The following is a 22,645-nucleotide window of genomic DNA, read 5'->3' on the forward strand; positions in this document are numbered from 1 at the left end:
TTTATAAATATTTTATATATGCAATATATATGCCAAAAATTCCCAAAAATTGTGAATAATGCAAAAATGCAAAGAAATAATATAAATGAAAGTCTTATAATTTTATAAAAATAAGAATGTGATTTTTGTGGGATTTTTGACACCCAATGGGGCCCAAAAAAATCATTTTTCGCAAAACGAGAAAATTTATAAATTATCTAGATGTTCAGAACAAGGCGATTGTAAAAGCCATTTGATGAAAAATAAGGCCCATTATTTTATTTGAAATACTGGCTTTAAAATCATCGTTTGGGTCATAAAACGTTTGAAATAAAACCTATAAATGCATAATAAAATATCTGAAAAATACCTTAAAATACAGAAATGACATGGAATACACGTATCACGTAACAGTTAGGGTTTATCAGATAATCACACATAAATGACACATTAATTCACATATTTTATTATAATCATGATATAATATAAACGTAAAGTTCTCAGTCGTTAGAACAAGTCATAAAATATTCAGTATATATATACATATATACTACTCAAAATCTTTGAAATCCTCTGACATGTATAATGTACACAGAGTTCTAGTTTATAACTGTATAAATATATCGTTGCAAGGTGATCTCATATATCTAACCTTGTCTCAACATTTTTCTGAAATCTTTATCATGCATAAGATAATCATTAACCGGATATAAGTTGAAAAGATGAAGTTACAAGATACTCCAATATACTTATATCTTTTCCGAATACTACTTGAACTACCACCGTTCAAGGTATAACCAGTTCAAAAGTTCATCACATAGATGAGACTACAAGATAAGATTTGAATAGATTCAATCTTTAAAATATCATTCAAAAGAAATGAAGTTACGAGATACTTCATTAAGTCCCGATATATAAATACACCTATATATATATCTCATACTTTCCTTGGAAACCTCTGTTATGAAAAATATAAACAGAGTTATAATATCCAATGAATTTGGAAAGAAGAAAACCTTGGCATAAATCTGATATCTTGTTGATCAGGCAAATATACATTTAAGTAACCTTTTCTACTAGTAGATGGACGAATTCACCACTGGTCATCACCCTGGCCGCATTAGGACCTATGCTGGATTGCCACTCAGCCACTTACGCATTGATGGACTCCCACTGAGCCACTTACACTTTCATGGATGCCCACTGAGCCCATGTTGCTTATGCCGACTCAAATAGATGAACTTACTTCCCGAACGTTGGGCAAGTAATCCAAATGTTTTCTCAAAACAGCAACCTCGTTGCGAATATAAAATACACCACAGAGCCGGATCCCTCAGATTTTGAGCGAGTATATAAATCCCCTTCGAAAGGAAGATCTTAAATCTAAAAATGAGTTTTAGTATCCGCTCTAACTTTTAAAAATTATTTTGAAGACTCGAAAACATTTTAAAGAATGTTTAGAGTAACGCTGATTTAGTAAAATAAATCAGTCCCGATATGTTGGAGAAAATATCTGAATATTATTACTTAAATAATATTCCCATAAAGGATAATCTTTATAAAAATAATTGAAGTGGAAGTTTTAAAACTCATACTTGAAATGAATAATAAATAACCAAAGATATACTTATACGAAAGTACGATCTTTATTTGAATAATCAAAAATAAGTTTGATTATCGAAACATTATTCTTTAATAAAATAAAAAATATTATTTAATAAAATAAGCGGAGTCATAAGTCCTCGAATGAATATTCAAAATAATATTCATTAAATAAAATAAGCGGAGTCATAAGTCCTCGAATGAATATTCAAAATAATATTCATTAAATAAAATAAAGTTATCGAATAAAACTTATTTGATTAATAGTTTTGAAAACTATATATGTATATATATATAAATATATATATATATATTATACTCGGGAACATCGACTCCCGGTTTAGAAAATGTTCACCTTTGGGTCCCCTATACTAAGGGTATACGCAAATACTGCTTATCTCTAGCATAGGTATTATGCAACTTATAACCATTTGAATCAACAATTAGATATCAAGATTACGAAACAGGCATGTATATATACCATATCAGTATGCTCCAATATATCATAAAATTTGCTAATAACAATCATGCATTTATCACAAGATAATGCATATACATATATTTACATCACAACAACAGTATAACGAGTAGAAAACTTGCCTGAGTGTTCCCGGATAGAATTAAGCTTAGAGTGGGTCCAATAACCTATGAACCACAACATAAGTCGGAATTAAACTACGGTCGCTTAAGAAACTAGACTTTAAGCAATTGAACCCTAACATTCGCTTATGGTCACTTCTACGCTTAACTAATCACATAAGTCGTTCGAGTACCCTTGGTTCCACCATATTTTTAATAAATTAACCATTAAGAATTTTAAGGCAATTCTTTCGCGAGTACTCTACCAACTGCCTAATCCACTTTACATAATTGTTTCATACTCCAATTAGTCATTTAAGGGCCTTAACAAAGATTTCAAAGTAAGGCGAGGGGTAATGGTTCGTTCGCGAAATGCCGTTACTTAAAACGGTCGTTTCTCCTAAACCGTACATCAGATTAATGCGAACCACATATCAAAATGAAGCTCGTAACATGAACTATCTAAACATGGCAATGGTCAGAATCTTAAAGTGATTTCACGGATCCTGAAGTTAAGAACAAAAATAGTCTAAGGTAAATCGGGCATTACGACGGCTATGTTTACGCGATTACCAAAGTTTAAACTACTCCAATCAACCACCAACCAACTCATAACCATCAATACAACAAAACTTCACCTAAACCATACCACATCAGTCCATAACCTCCAAGTTTTTCAACTCAAACAACCACAATCAAGACCTATGAACTATAATCAAGCTTCAATTACCAAAACACTTCCAAATCAAACCAAACTACTAATAATCATAATCTATGCTTCTCATTTCACAAAACCAACCATTAAACTTACTAAAAAAAATAAAGTAAAGGCTAGGGTTTGAAGTTTATACCTTCTTTGGGAGGTGTTAAGTTGCTAGGAAACCTTAGGGAGCCTCCTACAAGCTTGATCTTTCCAAAGAAATCAAGAACACAAAGTTAGGCTTTGAAGTTTCTAAAAGTCCGATTGAAAGAAATATAAAAATGAGAGTCTTACCAGGCTTATTTGGACGAGACTTGTGAACAAGAGTTGTAGGTCATCTCAATACCTTTCCAACGAGCTATAGAACACAACATTTGAGTGAGAAATGAAGGAGATACAGCAGTTTTAATGTGCTGGTTCTGATTTGGCTGAGAGCAATGGAAATGGGGGAGGAAATGCTTTTGCTTTCTTGTGTTGGTGGAATAATGTGGTGGATAATGATGGGTTGTCTTGATATTTTGCTAGGATAATAATAAACAAAGGAGTTAGTGGAAGATGATCTCACCATTTGCCATGTGTTGGTGATTTGTGGTGAGATGAGATCATCCCTAGTTAACTAGATAATTAACTAGCCATTCCTTCCTAACTATCACTTGGTTTCTTGTTTTATCAACCATCCACTTGCCTTGCCACTTGCAAAGGTATTTACAAGAGTCGTTATTCATTTCTTTGTCCGGTTATCACTCAATCTCGTTGATTGTTTGGTTAAATACCTTAATGGTTTTATTGATAAAATCTTCTTGGTATTTTTAATACCTAAATTAATTCTCCTTTATAATCCTTGAATTTAAAATCCTTCATCTTAATATTAATTCCTTAAATCCCTTGATGTCTGGTGGAAATCTCGGAAATCTGACGGCTTTTACATACACTTATTTTCTTTATGTAATACTAATACGATCTTAGAATTTCCATAACAGTACTCCTATATATCGTGGTCTGATAATTTTTTCTTAATCAGCATTGTCAGCAAAAGTTACTATTCATCCAGATTTCAAAAATTTCCAAAAATTGGGGTTATTACAACTATGTGAACAACTGTTGACACGTGAGTGAACTTCATCAGTTGTTCAGCTGTGTGAGTCATGTTCAGTGAACTTATTCTATAATAAGCACCTACCCTTAGCTATAGTGTCACCACACAAATGTCTATGAGAACAGACATCCTTCATAATGAAGCAAGCATAGTATGTACCGATCTTTGCGGATTATTAATTACCAGTTAGTAATCCTACGACCAGGAACTATTTAAGTTTAGAGTTATCATCTTTTAGGTCTCATTATTATGATCTCATCACAATCCATAAAAAGCTTTACTCTAAACTGTGGTATATCTTATTTAAATATTTAAATAGATAGAGCCCGCAATAAAAACAAAACAAGCCTTTTATTAATATCAATGAAATCAAAACAGATTACATAAAAGTTATTCCTAAATCCTCATACATGATTGGACTTAGGACATATCTCTTTCAAAATGTGCATTGAAAGATCAGAAGAACTCATGGCAAAAGGGATGAGCAGAATTTCCAAGTATGGAAGATTTCTAAATGTCAAAGCTAGCACATTCTCAAAGTTTAGGATTGATTTGCTAGATGGTTACCCAAAGCCTGACATGCTCAAACTTGTGGATGCTCTAAGAGGGACACCAATTATAGAGGAACTTGAAATTCTTGTATATTTAAAGGAACTCATTAGAAAAGAAACAAAAGATACAGTATTTTTCTGATATGACTCATGAAATCACCTAATGTATAAATGTTGTTTTTGTGTCAGTTTTTATGTATTAGTCTTATTTTCCATTGTAGCTTGGGGTTAGTCTTGTTAACAGGCATGAATTTGTGATAAACAATCTTCTCACAAATTGGGGGAGATTGTTGTGTAAGACATGCCTGTACAATAATAAGACTAAGTCAAATTGACAACCCTAAGTAAGTTATATGGTAATCTATGTTTGTATTGTGTATTGTAATACTTAAGTCTGTAAAAATGTAAATAGACTAGACTGGAGTACTTTTCTGTAAACAGTCTGAAGCCTAAGAATAAGCTCTGGAAGAAGATCATGAAGATCATGCCTCAGAGAAAGTATGAAGAAGCCTGGAGTTGAATAAATCTATTTTGTAAAAATATTCTAAGTCAAGAATTCTACAAGTCACAAATTTTGTGTTATAGAGAAGTCATTCGAGAATTCTGGTCCAGAATGACTTATCGAGAAGTCAAGAAAAGCTACTAGAAAACTCAGAGATATCGACAAGCCAATTTGAAGACGTGAAGAATGGAGATATCGACAAGTCATTTTTTCACTAGAGAACTCAGAGTTATCGATAAGCCAATTTGTCACTAGAGAACTCAGAGTTATCGATAAGCCAATTTGTCACTAGAGAAGTCAAAGTTATTGATAAGCCAAAGTGAAGACATGAAGATGAGAGATCTCGACAAGCCAAATTCACTTATGGAGAACTCAGAGACTTCGATAAGTCAGAACAACTATAGAGTGATGAGAGATTTCGATAAGCCAGTATACTTATCGAGATGTCAAGTTTTCTATATACCAAACTGGAGATCTTAAGGTAAAACTCAAAATACAAAGTGTAGACCAGTTAAATATCCAAGATTATCAATTAACAAACAATCCAATCAATTGGATTGACAAGTCTACAAAAGCAGTTTATAAAGTACAAGATCAAATGTCAAGATCAACTGGCAAAGTAAAGTCACATGCGTGCAAGATTAGCAATGATACACTAAGCCAGAAATAGAAAGATTTGATTATCCAAAAATTGGGTTTAGTACATGATGTTGCATGTTGTGTAATAACCAGTGTTTATTGTTCTATAAAGTAAACACTGGATGCTTTGTTTAGAAGTAACAATTTAAATCAAAATCTTGTATTCTCTCAAGAAAGAAGTTAAGCTCTTTATCAACAAAGAACCTAGAAATTTTGTAGCAAAATATTCTTAATTTTAATATAAAATTAAGTGAGTTTTGAAAGATCTGTGTTCACTATTTTTATCTATTTAAATTCAGTACTAACACATTTCACTACAAGGTTTTAATTTAGTTTGTTCATCACCATAAACACTTCAAGAAAGCAAAAACACAAAAACATATTCACCCCCTCTGTGTGTAATTCATTATCTAACAATCTCTATAACAACCTTATTTCTAAATTATAATTTCAGATACGTAAGAAGTGGGATTTCCAGGTATAATATAATAATATATTTTGTTTCAATAGTTATCCCCTATTTTAATTATTAAAAATAAAAATAAATAATATTATATACTACCAAAGTATTAAACTACTATATATAGTCCCCATATCCCGCTAAACTACAATCAAAACTTATCCTACTAAAGTACGATCACAGTTTCTTCCTAATTCTTTTATTATTTTTATTATAAATCTATAATTATTATATATTTATATAAATATATTGAAATTATTATATAATGAATAAACAAAATTTTAAATTTATTTCATTATTGATGAACCCGTGCCACGAAATTTAGGCCAATATATTATTAAACTTTAAAACGTGGCATATAAGTACTTAAATGAGACCCGCAAGGGTTGGCTCAATTGGTTAAAGAGGGGATAACTATTCTCTTGGTCACAGGTTCGAATCTCACGGGAGAAAAATTTATGATTATGCCTCCTGAGTCAGAGCATGTCGCTTAAATGCGGTTTATCTTGGTTCACGTAATTTGTAGGCTATTGCGTGAGCCTATAGGGTTTACCCAGTGTGCACCCGAAGGGTAGCGGCTGTGGGCTATCTACGATAAAAATGTACATTAAATGAGTTCCAATCACGACCATTATAAATCCTACAAAACAAAACAAACATTATAAAAGCGGATTAAGCGGATATGAATTTTCTCGCTAATTAATAACAAACAGAGTAAGTTAACTAAATTAGTTTAAAATATCCACATAAACTTATAATTTTGTTCAAACATTTGCAACGATGCACTAAAATTTGATATTATTAAATTATTCAATATTACCCCCTTCATCTAAAAAAATTATTTTCAATTTTGTGTACCTTAATAAAGTTCACATAATTAAAATCTTTAATCAATATCTCTTTATATTGTTGTTAGTGGCAATTAATCACAATTTATCAATTAGTTCTAACACTACAATGCCAATATCATTATGACACTATGTTTATTATGTTTTTAGCAAACAAATTATATGTGTGTGTTGCTAAACAGTAAAATTTGAGCTTCCTCGCAATTGATGAAATAAATTTTTTAATCATATTTTTCATTCTCATATATTAATTTAGTTAACTATATATTTCTAAATAATTAAAATTACAATTAAGATAATAATTTTGATCAATATCTAACATATAAAAATTAACCATTGTACGTAAAATATAAATAAATTAAGACATAACATGTATTTGGTAAATAATATAATATGTTTTCAAATAATCGTCTTGTTAAAATATTCGACATTATATATAAGAATTAATTAATAATGTCAAATAATCAAGTTCAGACTAATACGAAAAATAATCAAATAAAGCTTATAATGCGTGTTTATTCAATAAAAATTATATTATTAGAACGTATACATGATATAATTTTAAGAAAATAAAATGCTATATTTTAGTAATTTGACCAAATTAATAGAACGAATCATATAAGTCAACAATCATGGGATAAATGGAATATTGTTAGATATACGTAAGATTCATAAATTTATTCAATTTTTGATTTAAACCAACATATTTAGATTTATTTTGAACTTAGCATCATAATTTGGTCAATTTAAAAAAAAAATCAAAATTTGACCATTTTTCTAAAAAGAATGAAAAAGTCATACGGAAACTTGTCAATCACTATCTATTTGAATTACAAGAATTCAATTCGAGAAAACACGATTGTTTTTGCTTCAAATATTGTCAAAATTATTCAAATTTCATCTTCTCATTCTCCCAAAATTCTAAAATTTTCAATATTCTAAAATTTCATAATGCCCCTCATCCTCACAAAATTCTAAAAAATTATACACGGAATTCCGATATTGCTAGAAAACAACACGTGCTTCGCATAGACTACTTATGTTAGTTTATTAAAATATTCAAAATCCTACTTAAAATCCATTTTCCCCCAAGCCTAGTCCAATTTATATATTATTGAAAGATGTAATTACACTTTACACCCCTAACTTTCATTCAAAGAAAAATAGATATAAGAAATTTGATAAAAGTAAGGGCATTCATTATGCACCACTTTTCATAGTTTTTTTATTGTAGATAACTCGCAGCCGCTACCCTTCGGGTGTGCACTGGATAAACCCTACGGGCTCACCAAGGTAAACCACATTTAAGCGATATACTCTGACTCAGGAGCCATAATCATAAATTCTCCTCCCGTGGGATTCGAACATGTGACCAAGTTGATAGTTATCCCCTTTTTAAACAACTGAGTCAACCCTTGCGGGCTTATAGTTTTATTAAATTTGGGTAGTAGAAAAACCGGAACTTCAATACAATATTTGAATCAAAATAAATTCTATATTTTTCAAATAATATTAAAAATTTGAATTTTTTCCTTATACTAACTAAAAATAATAAATTTTAAAATTTCAAATAGTACTATTAATTTCAGTTTAGATCTTCATTCTGTTGTATTTTTAAAAAGAAATTATAACTCTACTAAAACAAATTTAAGTATGTAATTAAAATTAATTGTTGAATTTTATTTAATAGAACTATAAAATATTGACATTATTACTATATGATGAATATCAAAACTAAAATTATTAGAATTACTTAAAATTCTAAATTTATTATTTTGTATCAAAATTCAATTTTTAATATTTTTTTAAAAATATATAATTTAATTTTTAATTTTTTTTGCTAAAATTCCGATTTTGTCCATATACAATTTAATAATTCTTAAAGAAGGGGTGTCAATCGGGTGCAATTTACTTTTATCAAAATTATGTTACACATTTGTTTTTAAACAAAAAAGGCTGAATTCAATTCAGATTTTAGAAGATTTATAACAATCAATTGATTTTGAATGATTGTTGCTGATTTTGGCCAATTTTAATTATACATCAAATTTAGCGGAGTTGTTGAATAAATCTCGTAGAGTCTTACTGATTTGAGTAGTTATTTATATAAATCTATCAAAATCTTTTGAAATTTGCTGAGAGTTCTGAAAACATAAAATACACTCGCAAATTTATCAAAATCTACAATTTTATAAAATATAAAAAAATCATGGACTTTTGAATACCACCAGATTTTAATAGATTTTTTAAATTCCAAATTAAATATTACCAGATTTTAATAGATTTTTTGGAATATAATTTAAATACCTAAATTTTCAATCCCTAGTAAAGATATTATCAGATATTAAAACATTTTTTAGAATTCAAATTAAATAATCTAGATTTTTTTAAAAAAAAATCTTTTAAAATCCCCGTTAATACGGTCCTAAACCATGCGATTACCTCTTATTGAAAATACCATAAGAACTGGAGTTTAGCTCTCAACTGAACCGGGATTTGCTGAGCCATGGTAAACTTGTATTTTTATTATATTCAGAGTCGCATATATATTCATATCTAAATTTCATATATGTTTCAATTATGTTAATTTTGTATTCTAATTAATCTTGCGTCTATTGTATGCAGGCTATACGTATATATTTTCAAGTGATTGATGAACTTCAGGTACCAAAATTTTAGTGATTAGTTACTGGTTCTGTTTCATTTGGATTGATTATAGTCATTTATATATATGTTTTAGTGGATTTGTATTCTGATAATTTTGAAAGCAGGGAAAAATGATGAATATGATCCCATTGTTGCATAGATTAATGTTTACCAATTAAACGGAAATACCGTAATTAGGTGGTGACTTGTTGTGTTAGTGCCTTCTGTGTCATTGGTTCCTTTACGAATTTAGACAGATATTCATCGCTGTCAGACATGTAACATATATTGCCCTTTCAGGCAGTAATGCATTTATATATAAATTTTCACAAGGTATGACTATGTTTATGCATGATTTTTCACGTATCAAGAAGTTTTTAAGTCGAAAAGGGAAGTTGGAACAATTCTGGAAATTGTCTATATTCTACATAATTGTTAATCCATGGATGGCCCTGTGGAAATAGATTACATTTAGGTTTCTTATTGCTCTTTTTGCTTCCCCTGAAACTCTAATTGTTTCGACAAGTTAACCACTTTTACTGGAAAATCTGAGATTTTCTGGCTTTATTTATGTATTGAACTCTCACACTCTACTATTAATTTGTGCCACCTTAATCGCGGGGTTCGATCATGAAATGGTAAAGTGGAAGGGTATAAAATAAGACCTTTTAGGCAATAGAATCAGTCCCTTTAACTAGTAGGCTATACTCTTTTTATTTTTTTAACATTATGAAAAATTAATTTGTTTCAGGTTTGTATTAGTCGAGTCATGTAATTCATTATGGAAATCTTAGCCTCAAGTGTTAGAGGGACTCGGTCGTTAAAGTCAGATAAGCGTCGAAGTTGGACATGGGTAAGAATTTAAGTATTAGGTTTCCAGTTTTGGAAATGTTAGGATACTTGGATATGGATTCAAAATTAGACAGCACTATGGGGACTTTGCATGAAATTGTGACTTTATGAATTTAATTTATTCTTAATGTTTGTTTCAAAGAAACTGTGTTTTGCGAACTTGTTATCCATAAGCGCATGTGTTCGAAGTTCGAACCACTGAAGCAACCTGCCTGAGCTTGTAAACTAGATACAACATATTCTTGTTTTTTCAATTGTCACTTGCTGATTATAATGTTGAACCTGATTATGTATGTTGTTCATAAGATGAGACTTAGAGGTTATTATAAACAGAATAAATATGTTTTGTTTTACCAGAAATTGGAATGTGCTCGAAATTTAAATTTTGATGTATTAAAATTTATTTAAGAATACGTATATTTTGTGTGAATGATAATATGATATTTAAACTTCCAAGAAACAACACAATTCACATACTAGTGTCGATAATAAGTATACATATGTAGCCATGGTATCATCAACTGGTTCAATTGACCCCACTAAAATTTAAGGAAAAATAATTTATATAATAAATTTTCAATAAAAATAATTATAGCAATGAAAATTAGGTTTGACCCGACCAAAAATGACTATCAACTAATTTAATCCTTTTTATTATGATTGTCTATTATGCCACTGAATACATCTGTATATGCTGGTATATTTCTATGTTGTGAAATTAAGAATTAATTTGTTCTTGTCATATGAGGTTAAAATACTATGAATGTTAGTCCCTCCGTCTCTAATTAGTTGTCCTCTTTGATTTTTCAGTGGGGACCAAATATTAAAAACAATCTTTATATTATTTTAAAAAACTTAAAATTGCATCTTCAAATAGATTAGATGTACTTTCTAATGATATCTTTTTATTGTCAATTATGAAATAATAAAAAATTTATGAATTTCAGTCGAACTTTGGTCAATTTGACTGTCCCAAAGTCAAAAAAGACAACTAATTAGGGATGGATTGAGTAAAACATGTTGCGATTGATATCTTTTTTAAGCTATTAAAGTTAAACTCCAAATTCTCTTAATGTACTGAAACAACTTGTCTTTTTTCACCACGTATTTAGTATATTATTTCAATATTATAGAGAATTTCAATAAAAAATATTGATAACTGAATAAAATTTAATAAAACAATTAGTTTATCTTTGTATATATATATTACTTTATGGTCAAACTGTAGTGTGATGACCAATAAGCTATTTAACCTTTTGGGTGATGCGTCCAGTTGCAACACAGAGGATTGGACTTAGCACTCAGATCTCCAACTCATGTCAAAAAGGACATATGAGGGTGAAGCTGAATTAGTGTGTATGCTGGACCTTATATTGTCATTCCGAGGAATTTTAATTTGCATTAAATATGTTTCTTTTTCTCTACAGTTTTGTGTATTATTCAAGATTTGGAGTCGGTTTCTTGCTTCATAAATTTCAGTATTATTAAAAGCGCGCATATGCGAGATGCGATGCGAGTCTAAAGCGCTTCACTTTGGTTATGCAATGCAACTTCGCACGCGCTTCTGTGCGCTTTGAGCGCTTAAGCAGTGTGCAAGAAGCGCAGACATATGTGCTTTTTTGTTTTTTGTTGACTGTCTGTGCGGTAGTTTTTAAGGAAACAAGTCATAACAAAGCCCTAAAACCCAAGTCAGCCAACAAATACACATTAAACGGATGATACGATACAGAATTACAAAGAGATATATAAACACACGAATGATACAATGCAGGCAATTAACCGAGAACGATGTTAGGATCATCGTTTGGAAGACCAGAACCAATCTATAGGGCTTGTAGTTGATTCTCTATCTTTATTTTGTTACCATGACTTCGTATGTGTGCCTTGAGTTTGAATCTGGTAATCATTAACATATTTAATGACTTGCTTATAACATGTATATTTATTGTTTATTTTTTTTAAAAGTGTGCTTACCGCATTGCGCTTTGTGCTTATGCTACAGGAGGCCTTTGCTCTTCAGTGTGCATATCGCGTTTAATAACAGTGATTTATTTACATATTTACAGGATCCTTGCTTGGCAATGGATATCCGACTACTGAACTTGGTGTGGCTGAAGGGGAGCTCTAGCGATTTTTCTTGTTATTCTTTAGTAGGCCTTGATATAAATTTATGTGCATGTGATGACCTTAGTTGGTTAAACAAACTAGAAAGTTATTTATAGACATTCATCTAAAATTACAACTAGAATATGTAGCAAAAGGCTTTCATCTAAAACAATAACCTAAAGTAAAGGTGCAACACCATATTTTAGAAAAACACGAGCCAACCCACATGTTTGGTTTTCCAAAACGAAATTTCCCTAGAATTTTCAAATCCTTCTACAACAATCAAGGCGACTCGGTGGCGACAGTTTATAATGAAAGAAAAAAGAAATCAGTTACAGTGGTCCCATCACTTCCTGCTGCCCACTTGGCCTTCGGTCCCTGCTTCTTTAACTGCAGACTTCGCTTCCTCCCTGGCAAGCTTTAGCCGGATTTCCTCGACCTCATGGGTTATGTCATCATCTAACAAAGTATAGTCAAAATCTGGTAGACCACGAAAGATAGGAGTAGATTATAAGTTGTGGTGACATTTTCTAGGACTGCTATCTTCTTCTTCTCAACCTCGAATTGGGAGATTCGGGCCCGCTCCTTCTCCAATATCTTCTTATGCTGCTCAAGCTCATGAGACACGGCCTTGAGATCTTGCGCGATCAACGCTTTCTCATTAGTGAGGGTATCAATTTTCTCTTGCTGCTCCTGTATGCAGTGATCAGCAGCTTCCTCAACACGTTTCACCTGAGCCTCGAGCTCATCAGCCTTCGCAGTAAAATCCTTATCAAGGACGGCTACTCTTTCCTCTAGCTCGGTATCAATTTTCTCTTTCTGCTCCTGAATGCGGCGATTAGCAGCTTCCTCACACTCTTCACTTTAGCCTCGGGCTCATCAGCTTTCACAATAACTTCCTTCTCAAGGATGGCTACTCTTTCCTCTAGCTCAGTGGCCATCTTTTTACAAGTAAAATTCTCTTTTAATATTTCTGGAGGGTTCTGGTTGATCAAATCCAACTCCTGAACCACGCTCTCAACTGGATTTTTAAGAAGTTCCGCAGGTGTGGAAGTATTTGGACTGGCCGCAGGGTCTTCAATAGTGGTGGCAGAAGCTTGTTCTTTCTTGTTTCCTCACAGTCTTCTTCTCTGGTAGACCAGCAGTGGACCCTTACGTTTTTTTTTCATACGAGCTTCCTCGAGCAGACGAGGATCCTAGCTGATGTGGATGGCAGCTGCATCGCCGTTAACACCTGGTGTGGGTGTGACAGTAGTTGAAGGGATTTACACACTGCCGCTGGAGCTAGACACCACCATGTTGGTTCTTTTTTGCATAAGGTCAGTAAGCGACATGTCTGCACAGTGAATGCCATTTTAATATACATATTGAAGCATATTTCAACAGTAAAACTTAAAAAAATTTTATAAGTACATATATACGTGTACCTGTTCATTTGACAGAGAAATCAGCCATGTGGTTTTTGCTCTTAAAGATCAGGGGAGGTTGGCGAGGCTTTGTAAATCATTTTGAACTATGTTGCTGGAAATAGAAGTGTCCGTTTTTCATTTGAAGGATCGACTCAGATCCCATACCCGCACTCATGTCATGTCCTGTCAAGGGCAAAACTGAAGAGTCCAGGTAACATAGGACTCGGATCTCCCACTCATGTCACGAAGGACATATGAAGGTGAAGCTGAATTAGTGTGTATGCTGGACCTTATATTATCATTCCGAGGAATTTTACTTTGCATTAATTATTATTTTTTCCCTAAAGTTTTGTGTATTATTCGATATTTGTAAACAGTTTCTTGCTCCTTATATTTACATATTTACAGGATCCTTGCTTGCAATGGATATCCAACTACTGAACTTGGTGTGGCTGAAGGGGAGCTCTAGCGATTTTTCTTGTTATTCTTTAGCAACTCTTGATATGAATCTATGCAGGTAATGGCCTTAGTTGCTTAAAATAGGCACATGTGCTCAGAAATGCATGCACACAGTTTAAGATTACCATGGAAGTTGTAATTACATTGATCATTTCTACTTAAAATTTCTGATTTACATTGTCCTTCTCACAATCTACAAGTGTTTCTACCTGGAGAATATATTTTTCTAGTTACCAGTCCTTCAACACTTCATTCTTCAGGTGTTACTACATCAATATCTACTAGTATCACTTGTTAAAGCATATTATAATTATTTAAAGCTTCATTAATCTAGGGTTGCAAGATAGGTACTCTTTGCTCATCATATTGAACTATTTTACTTTACTTCATCTATGAGAATACATAGTGATAAGAGGTAACTTAAATCACAACGAACCGATTATGTGTTGAACAATTTTATCTTATGAATCATGAAGTGAAATGAAATTTTTAATTTAATGTTATGCTTATATGGATGGAAATTTTTGTTGGGACCAATAGAGCCTTTACTAGATGTATCAGTTTGTTTAGAAAAAGGTTATCTTGGATAAAGTGCTCCTAATCGACATTCACTTTACTATCTCATCTTTTTGTCGAACATATGGAGTGCTCTCTTTTACAAGACCTTTTACTAGTGTATTCGTGAATCTGATCAACCAACACAAGTTTTTCTGCAATTCCTTCTCACCACATAACGAAATAAATCCATCAACAGGTTCATTATGCATTTCCAGTTTATTTGTTATTAATTACTTTAAATTTGTATGGTGTAGAGATAAATAGTATATTTATGTAGAGGGTGGATCATTCCATACATCTTTTATTCGGATAACTTGAGTAACTAAATGTGGACCTTTAGTTTATAGTTTGTTAGATGAGGACATAAGGTTTATTGTAACTAATATGTATTGATTTGTACGGAAGCAAGAAAAGGGGAAAAGGCACATTTATTCCTTTTTTTAATGTTTGAAGTGTTTTAATATTATCATCTAATACTATTAACTATTTTAATGAACTAATATCTATTCCCCATATCACCGTTTTTTATTCAACAAATTTATTATCATCTCATTTAGTGTTCTCTTCATAATTACAGTACACGCCGAACTTCAACAAATTAATTGGGGCGCTAATATATATATATATATATATATTGCATATCAATGTCTTCTTACTTTTCTACTTCAAGTCAATTCTATCAAGAAATTTGAGAGATTAAAACTTATTTTTGGAGGTCTACTTTTAATAATTGCATGCTATTTGGTTTCATGAATTAAGTGACCATTTTATACATGCTTGCTAAGACATTCTAAATGAAATATTGTTCATCTTACCGGTATCTTTTGAAAATTTTGCAGTTTTTTGGTATAACCCACTTCATTGGCGGATTAAACACTCGTTGGATTAGGAAAGAAGATATGTGCGTGTAGAAATAAGTTGAGATGTTACTCTTGAGGTTTGTTGTTTTGAGCAATTTTTTTTTAGTCAAGTTATTTTATTTTTTAATTACATAGCAAAGCAAAAGTAAAAATGGGCATTTGAATTATTTGTATAAAAGTATTAAATGCCTATGAAGATATAAAACAATATGGTGTCTGATCTTTGTGCCGGCCTTTATAGTCTTGGACAAGACCTAAATTCTACATACGGGCTATTAAAATTTTACTGTATTCTAGTGCATAGAGTAGTGCATCTGATATGAAGTTTGTAGTGGATCAATTTAAAGTCGATATATTAATCAGTCTTATAAATTTCTTTCAAATGCTGGACTGTTATCAAGTAATCAACTATTCCACTGAAGAAAATCTTAACGTACGGTATAAAGTACCTGTTAAGACTTATTTAAATCATTACTTGAAAGAGGATCTTGCAATGATAAGATAGTACCACATTTGTTTTCTAAAAGTGATAATTTAAGTTTAAAGCTACATTTTTGACTAAAAGGTTACTTTAACAACAAAAAAGCAACTTTATATCCAGCCGCCGGTATTATTTAATTTTGAGTAGTTCTTGTTGTTTAAACAAAGAGTTTGACCAAAATTCAGCATTCTATAATAGGTAGTTAAACATATTATGGATTTACAAATTAATAAGTCTTTTATTTTTATTTTCTTTCGCCCAAATAAGAGACTAATAAAATTGTTAAAATGTTATCTATACATTTCCGAACTTATTTTTTTGGATAAGAAGATGGTTGGGGTTTGGTAAAATCTGAACAGGCATGAGGTTTTTTCAGATTCGCCTAATCTAATCCCGTTTCTTATTTTTTACAGTAGCACAAGGCAATAGAATAACATAGAAACATGTTTTCCATGGACCTTGCTCTCGGTAAAGAAGTTGTGAACAAGTGGTTGGGAGGCTAATTAATCAATTTGAACTAGTTTGTGCAAACTGAAATGCTCAAATTTCAATAGAAGGATCTGAGGGATCCGACTATTATCCCATACCCAGACTCATGTCAAATCCGGTCAATACGAGTATGGAGACAAAATCGGAAAGTTTGGGAAATGGCGTTTGGTGTACATTGTGTTTATGTTTTTCTAAATTAAATCTTAACTTGCTATTGTGCACTCATTTCTCCCTAACCGGCATCCTTAAACAGGTCAGGCCATTATTATGTAACAATAAACAATATATGGCGGTGTTAATGGGCAAAAATTATATGGCTTGGAAGATATCGGCCAATATAAATAGTGGAAGCATTGTGGGAGATGATAGTGTATGGTGCCCAAGGTATGTTTTTGTATGTATGAAGTTTTGTGAGAATTTTTTAAAAATCTTTATTTTTGTTATTATTTAATTAGTTTACCAGATGGTAACTTTAGTAATCTTTACCAAATGATATAAAAGGCACAGCGTAATCTAAAATATCATTGTCTATTTGAATTATTGAATAAGTAAATATATTGTAGAATCTTAGTGAATGTCTACGTTCTAAAGTCTATGATTTGTTCAACCCAAAAACCTCTACCCATGTTGGCTTGACAATGTATCGAATATCCGATATAAGGCCTGGTAAAACAGATATGGATCCTTGAAAAAGTTTTCATGCAGGGCCTATGAAACTAATATGGATCCTTTTATGTTAAATCCTATCTGATAATGACCCAATTCAGTTCGAGTTGGATATGGGTTTTGTCCACTCTGATCCAATAAAGACTTGATCCAATAGTATAAAACACCAAGTAAGAATACCTAAACCCTAATTAACAATACCTCTCTCTCTTTTACACAAACTTCGCCCCTCTCGCCCCTCTAGGATCTCCCGTATCCCTCATCCTTCCCGTTGACCCTGTCTGTCCATTCTTGTACACATCCTCCAAATCTCTAACCCACAGTTCTACGAATTCAAGAAATCGGCGAATCTGAATGGTTCCTAATATAGAGTTGAAGATTTGAAGGCTTCAAGTCTCAATTCTTTATATGGTAATGGTATTGATCTTCGCATTTGTTTCTTAAATTGTTCTATTGTTCTTGCTATATATGCCTAATTTGTTGTTTTTGGAATCCCTAATTTGATTTACTTGGTATAGTTCTCTATTCTGTACTGATTTTGGTATTAGCGTGGAATTGTTTACATGATGTATATGTAAATTACATGAGTTGTGGTTGTGGATTTAAATGTGAAGTTAAATTTGTCTAATGTATTGCTTGGGTATTCGAAAGGAGATCTTGAGTATAAGTTATGTTTGGGCACATTACTTCTAAAAGATAGAATGCATTGCATTAGTTGTGCTACTGGTTGCGGATTCTATGTTTTTCGATATCATTATTTTTTAATTAAAAACGGAACAGAATTTGAGTCTCGTTCATTCGTGACCCCTCTGGATCATATTTTAATGATATGGATGAGCTGATTCGAAAATGCTGTGTGGATCCAGATATGGATTTAGGCCCATCGAACTTGAGATATGTTGACATACCAAACGTCATGGACTTTCCAATCACAAAATGGATAAAAGTGTATACATAAGAATTGCAACCATAACAAGTTAAGAGCTTCAACTTGATGAGTACTCAATCAAAGTTGAAGCAATTGACTACTTGGGGTTTAAATCAGCTGTATAAGCTTAACTTGATAGACGTAAGTTATTGACTATGTAGGTTTTTCCCTTCGTTTGTTCTTCTTGTTTACATTTTTATGTGTATTACTTGTTCTTCTTGTTTACTTTTATATGTGTATTACTTGCTCGTTTCTTCTGCATGCATCTTGCATCCTTTGCTGGCATGGAATTTGTTCTCTTCATTTTCGCAATTGTGCGTGGTAGAATTAAGCAAGACGCTGAAGCATTTATCAACGCTAAGATCATCTTCTAGCTTTACAAAGGTGGGCCACTTTCTCTTTACTACGGGTTTGTTTGAGGAGCATCTATCAGAGACACTTCTTGAGAGCACGAGCTAGTTTAAGAGGAAAAACCACATTGCTGATATCTCCGTCAAATGAACAGGTACACGTATATATGTACTTATAAATTTTCTTTTAAGTTTTATTGTTGAAAAATTCTTCAATATATATATTAAAATCACATTCACTGTAGGCAAGTCGCTTACTGAACTTATGCAAAAAAGAACCAACATGGTGGTGTCTGGCTCCAGTGGCAGCGTGCAAACCCCTTCAGTTCCTTCTGCCAATTCAACTAATGTTAGACCCCCACCAGGTGTTACCAGCGATGCAGCTGCCATTCACATCAGCGAGGATCCTCGTTTGCTTGAGGAAGCTCGTATTCAGAAAAAACGCAAGGGTCCTCTGCTGGTCTACCAGAGAAGAAGGCTGTGGGGCAATAAGAAAGAACAAGCTGCTGCCACCACTATTGCAGACCCTGCGGCCAGTCCAAATACTTCCACACCTGCGGAACTTCTTAAAAATCCAGTTGAGAGCGTGGTTCGGGAGTTGGATTTGATCAACCAGAACCCTCCAGAAATATTAAAAGAGAATTTTATTTGTAAAAAGATGGCCACTGAGCTAGAGGAAAGAGTAGCCATCCTTGAGAAGGAAGTTACTGTGAAAGCTGATGAGCCCGAGGCTAAAGTGAAGAGTGTTGAGGAAGCTGCTGATCGCCGCATTCATGAGCAGCAAGAGAAAATTGATACCGAGCTAGAGGAAAGAGTAGCCGTCCTTGATAAGGATTTTACTGCGAAGGCTGATGAGCTCGAGGCTCAAGTGAAAAGTGTTGACGAAGCTGCTGATCGCTGCATTCAGGAGCAGCAAGAGAAAATTGATACCCTTGCTAATGAGAAAGCGTTAATCACGCAAGAGCTCCAGGTCGTGTCTCACGAGCTTGAGCAGCATAAGAAGGTATTGGAGAAGGAGCGGGCCCAATTCGAGGTTGAGAAGAAGAAGATAGCTGTCCTAGCAGATGTCACCGCAACTTATAATCTCCTCATATCTTTCGTGGTTTCGGTACCAGATTTTGACTATACTCTGTTAGGTGAGGACATAGCCCATAAGGTCGAGGAAATCCGGCTAAAGCTTGCCAAGGAGGAATCTAAGTCTGCAGTTAAAGAAGCAGGGATCGAAGGCCAAGTGGGCAGCAGGAGCTGATGGAACAACGTAACTGATTTCTTTTTTCTTTCATTATAAACTGCCGCGACCTAGTCGCCTTGATTGTTGTAAAAGGATTTGCAAATTCTTGGGAAATTTTGTTTTGGAAAACCAGACATGTGGGTTCGCTCGTGCTTTTCTAAAATTTGGTGTTGCTCCTTTATTTTAAGTTACTGTTTTAGATGAATGTCTTTTCCTGCATATTCTAGTTGTAATTTTTTTGATTATCTATTTAGTGCTCAATAAATTATGCACTGTTTTATGCTACTTTTTCTGACAAATAACTCAAAATTTTCATTATAAGCAAACCTTGATAAGGCTGACTACTTTCTTACATAGGAATCTCTTGGTTGCTCTAGGTAATGTTCTGGACTTTACTAGAGGTAGAACATTGCCCAAGTCGTGTTGATTTGTGCTTAGATCAAGATTCCATTTCCCATTTCAACTTTAGTTGAACTTTGGAATAAACGGGCCTTTAGTCAAATATATGTAATTTCTCCGAGGATACTTAAGCTTTGGCATTTTTGTAAATTATGCACAGATGACTGAGCTTTGAAATGATTCCGAGCATTTTAAGTTGAGCTGAGTGTTGGTAGAATCTTAATTTAGTAATTATGAAATAGTTGTGTAGTTGGATCGCATCAGTCTGTAAGTCAGCATGTGGCAAATACAGGATGTTTGAAGTCTTAGTCAACTAATGTACTGGGGAAGGACCTGCACTACTTTATTATGTTTGATTTTGTTAGCAGTCACTTGTGAGAGGACATGAAGACAATGGGGAAGATGGTGAATCTGATGCCATTGCTACACAGGTATGTTTTGTATAGAAACACCTAAGCATTGGTTTGACATAAATGTTTTCATGGTGGTTTGTTGAGTTATGTGCGATGGTGGAAATTAATTATGTTCATATTTTGGATGCAACTAGAGATATTGTAAGAAAACTTATTGATAAAGGGAAATTATTGCTCTTGTGGTTATAGGTGTAAAGTTTTCTCTGTTCTTGGCAATTTAGGGATATATGGTTAGAGGTCCATCTTCTCGTGAAATTCTCTGATTAATTGAAGTCTTTAAACTAACAACTACGGGATTGAAGTCTGTATTTGTATATGTAGATATATTTTGGCCCAGGTGCTAGTCTTGTTACATAAGGAAGACTGCGTTAAAAAGATGATCAAGTGACAAATAGTGTGTCGGTCCCCTTCAAAAATTGTGAAAATGATTAATGATTTGGCAAAAACATGACATGTTTTTTGATGTGGCTGTGAAGAATAAGATGAGGCCCCGTAAGATCCATAGCTCAATTAAACAGCTCTTAACAAACATTATCCTTTTCTCTTCTAACTCTGAAATTCTATTAGAATTGCCTGGGACTTCCGGCATTTTTAAAATTAGAATCAGTTGCATTTTGTTGATAGCTGAAATGGCAGGAGCTAAGGTAGGGTCCGCATACCTTGTGTAAGTGTGTCATCAGTGGCAAATATGTGTTACATTATGAATTCTCTTCTGCATAATGCAAAAGCTAGTTTGTTTTATAGCTAAAAAATTTAAACATTTATTATTGGATTCAGGAAACAGAAGGCATTTGTTACAGTAAATTGAAAACATTATGGAGAAGTTGATGAGCAACTGCAGATTTCTAAGTTAATCGTAAGGTAAATTCCCAATTTCCCTATACCAAATGTGATCTAGTGTTGAGTAGGATGCTGCTCTTAATGCTTGAAAATCTGAGGAAGTTCTTGGATCCTCAGAAGTGAACTCTAAACCATCTTATGTAGGTGCTCAAGTCAAAATTTGTGACTGCATATCCCCCATACTCAATTGCTGCAATATTATAAGCATGAGTAGCCTCTTCTTGAGTACCTGCAACACAGATACACGATATTCAAATATCTCATAACCTGAATTTATGCACTCATCCTTGTTTATGTTATCGAGTTCTTAAACTTTGATTGTTTGAGTTTACTGTAAGTGCCAAGGTACATATAATTTGATTTCAAACACATTTCGGATTCGTCTTCTCTTCTGATCTACCATTGTGATGGTGTCTGCAGTTTTTACAGACATGTGAAATGTTTTACATTCTTATTAAGAATGATATTTCAATCGAGTGGAGATTCGTTTCAGACTGAAATCAACTAAAATATATTGTCCTTCGTGTTACCAATACCTTACTTTCATGTTTATGTTTTATGTCTATCAATACTGTTGACAGGGGAATTTGGTATTAACAAAATTTGAGGTTCGTCGCCGGAATCAAGATCTACGATGGTGGTTCTTCGCGTGAAAAGTTAGCGGAGTGTGGTGGTTGTGATGAATTGAGGCTGAGATTGCTAAGGGTTGGTGGTGGCTCCTTATGGTTCTCGCTTCCGACCCCTTACAATTTGCCTACGTATCCCTATTTATAGGGAATCAAACCCATGTAGTTCTTGGGAAACAAGAAATCTAATGGGTTTAGACTTCTTATTCCTAGGCCCGGTCCAGAATCCATCTTCCGCTAGCTTAAGGAATGTCCAACTATGAGTCCCAACCGCTAAGGCCCAAGGCTCGTTTGTAATCGTAGGACTTCACGGATAATGCATCTCCCTGCGCAAGGATAACATTCCGTTACAGCTATCTCCCTTGAGTTACGAATG

The 22,645-nt window shown here is 33.0% G+C and overlaps 1 protein-coding gene across 8 annotated transcripts; it reads left to right on the forward strand.

The window, feature by feature from the left end:
- The first annotated feature begins 13,636 nt into the window (after positions 1-13,636).
- On the forward strand, positions 13,637-20,190 carry LOC141712592 (uncharacterized). 8 transcript variants are annotated; one of them, XM_074515581.1, is made up of 8 exons: positions 13,637-13,879; positions 14,003-14,229; positions 14,378-14,486; positions 15,826-15,923; positions 16,741-16,986; positions 17,070-17,200; positions 18,736-18,915; positions 19,006-20,190. In XM_074515581.1, the coding sequence occupies exon 8, from the start codon at positions 19,026-19,028 to the stop codon at positions 20,007-20,009; it is 984 nt and encodes a 327-aa protein (XP_074371682.1). In that variant the 5' UTR covers positions 13,637-13,879; positions 14,003-14,229; positions 14,378-14,486; positions 15,826-15,923; positions 16,741-16,986; positions 17,070-17,200; positions 18,736-18,915; positions 19,006-19,025; the 3' UTR covers positions 20,010-20,190. The 8 variants fall into 8 exon arrangements, with proteins under 8 accessions (XP_074371682.1, XP_074371683.1, XP_074371681.1 ...); XM_074515582.1 differs by having other exon boundaries at positions 16,741-16,944; XM_074515580.1 differs by having other exon boundaries at positions 16,741-17,200; positions 18,349-18,915.
- Positions 20,191-22,645: the final 2,455 nt, after the last annotated feature.

Source organism: Apium graveolens, chromosome 3 (genome assembly GCF_009905375.1).
Source record: "Apium graveolens cultivar Ventura chromosome 3, ASM990537v1, whole genome shotgun sequence".
Classification (NCBI taxonomy): domain Eukaryota; kingdom Viridiplantae; phylum Streptophyta; class Magnoliopsida; order Apiales; family Apiaceae; genus Apium; species Apium graveolens.

What these genes read in the sequence shown, in the direction of transcription:
- LOC141712592 (XM_074515580.1), top strand. Translation starts at nt 19,026, where the DNA reads ATGCAAAAAAGAACCAACATGGTGGTGTCTGGCTCCAGTGGCAGCGTG.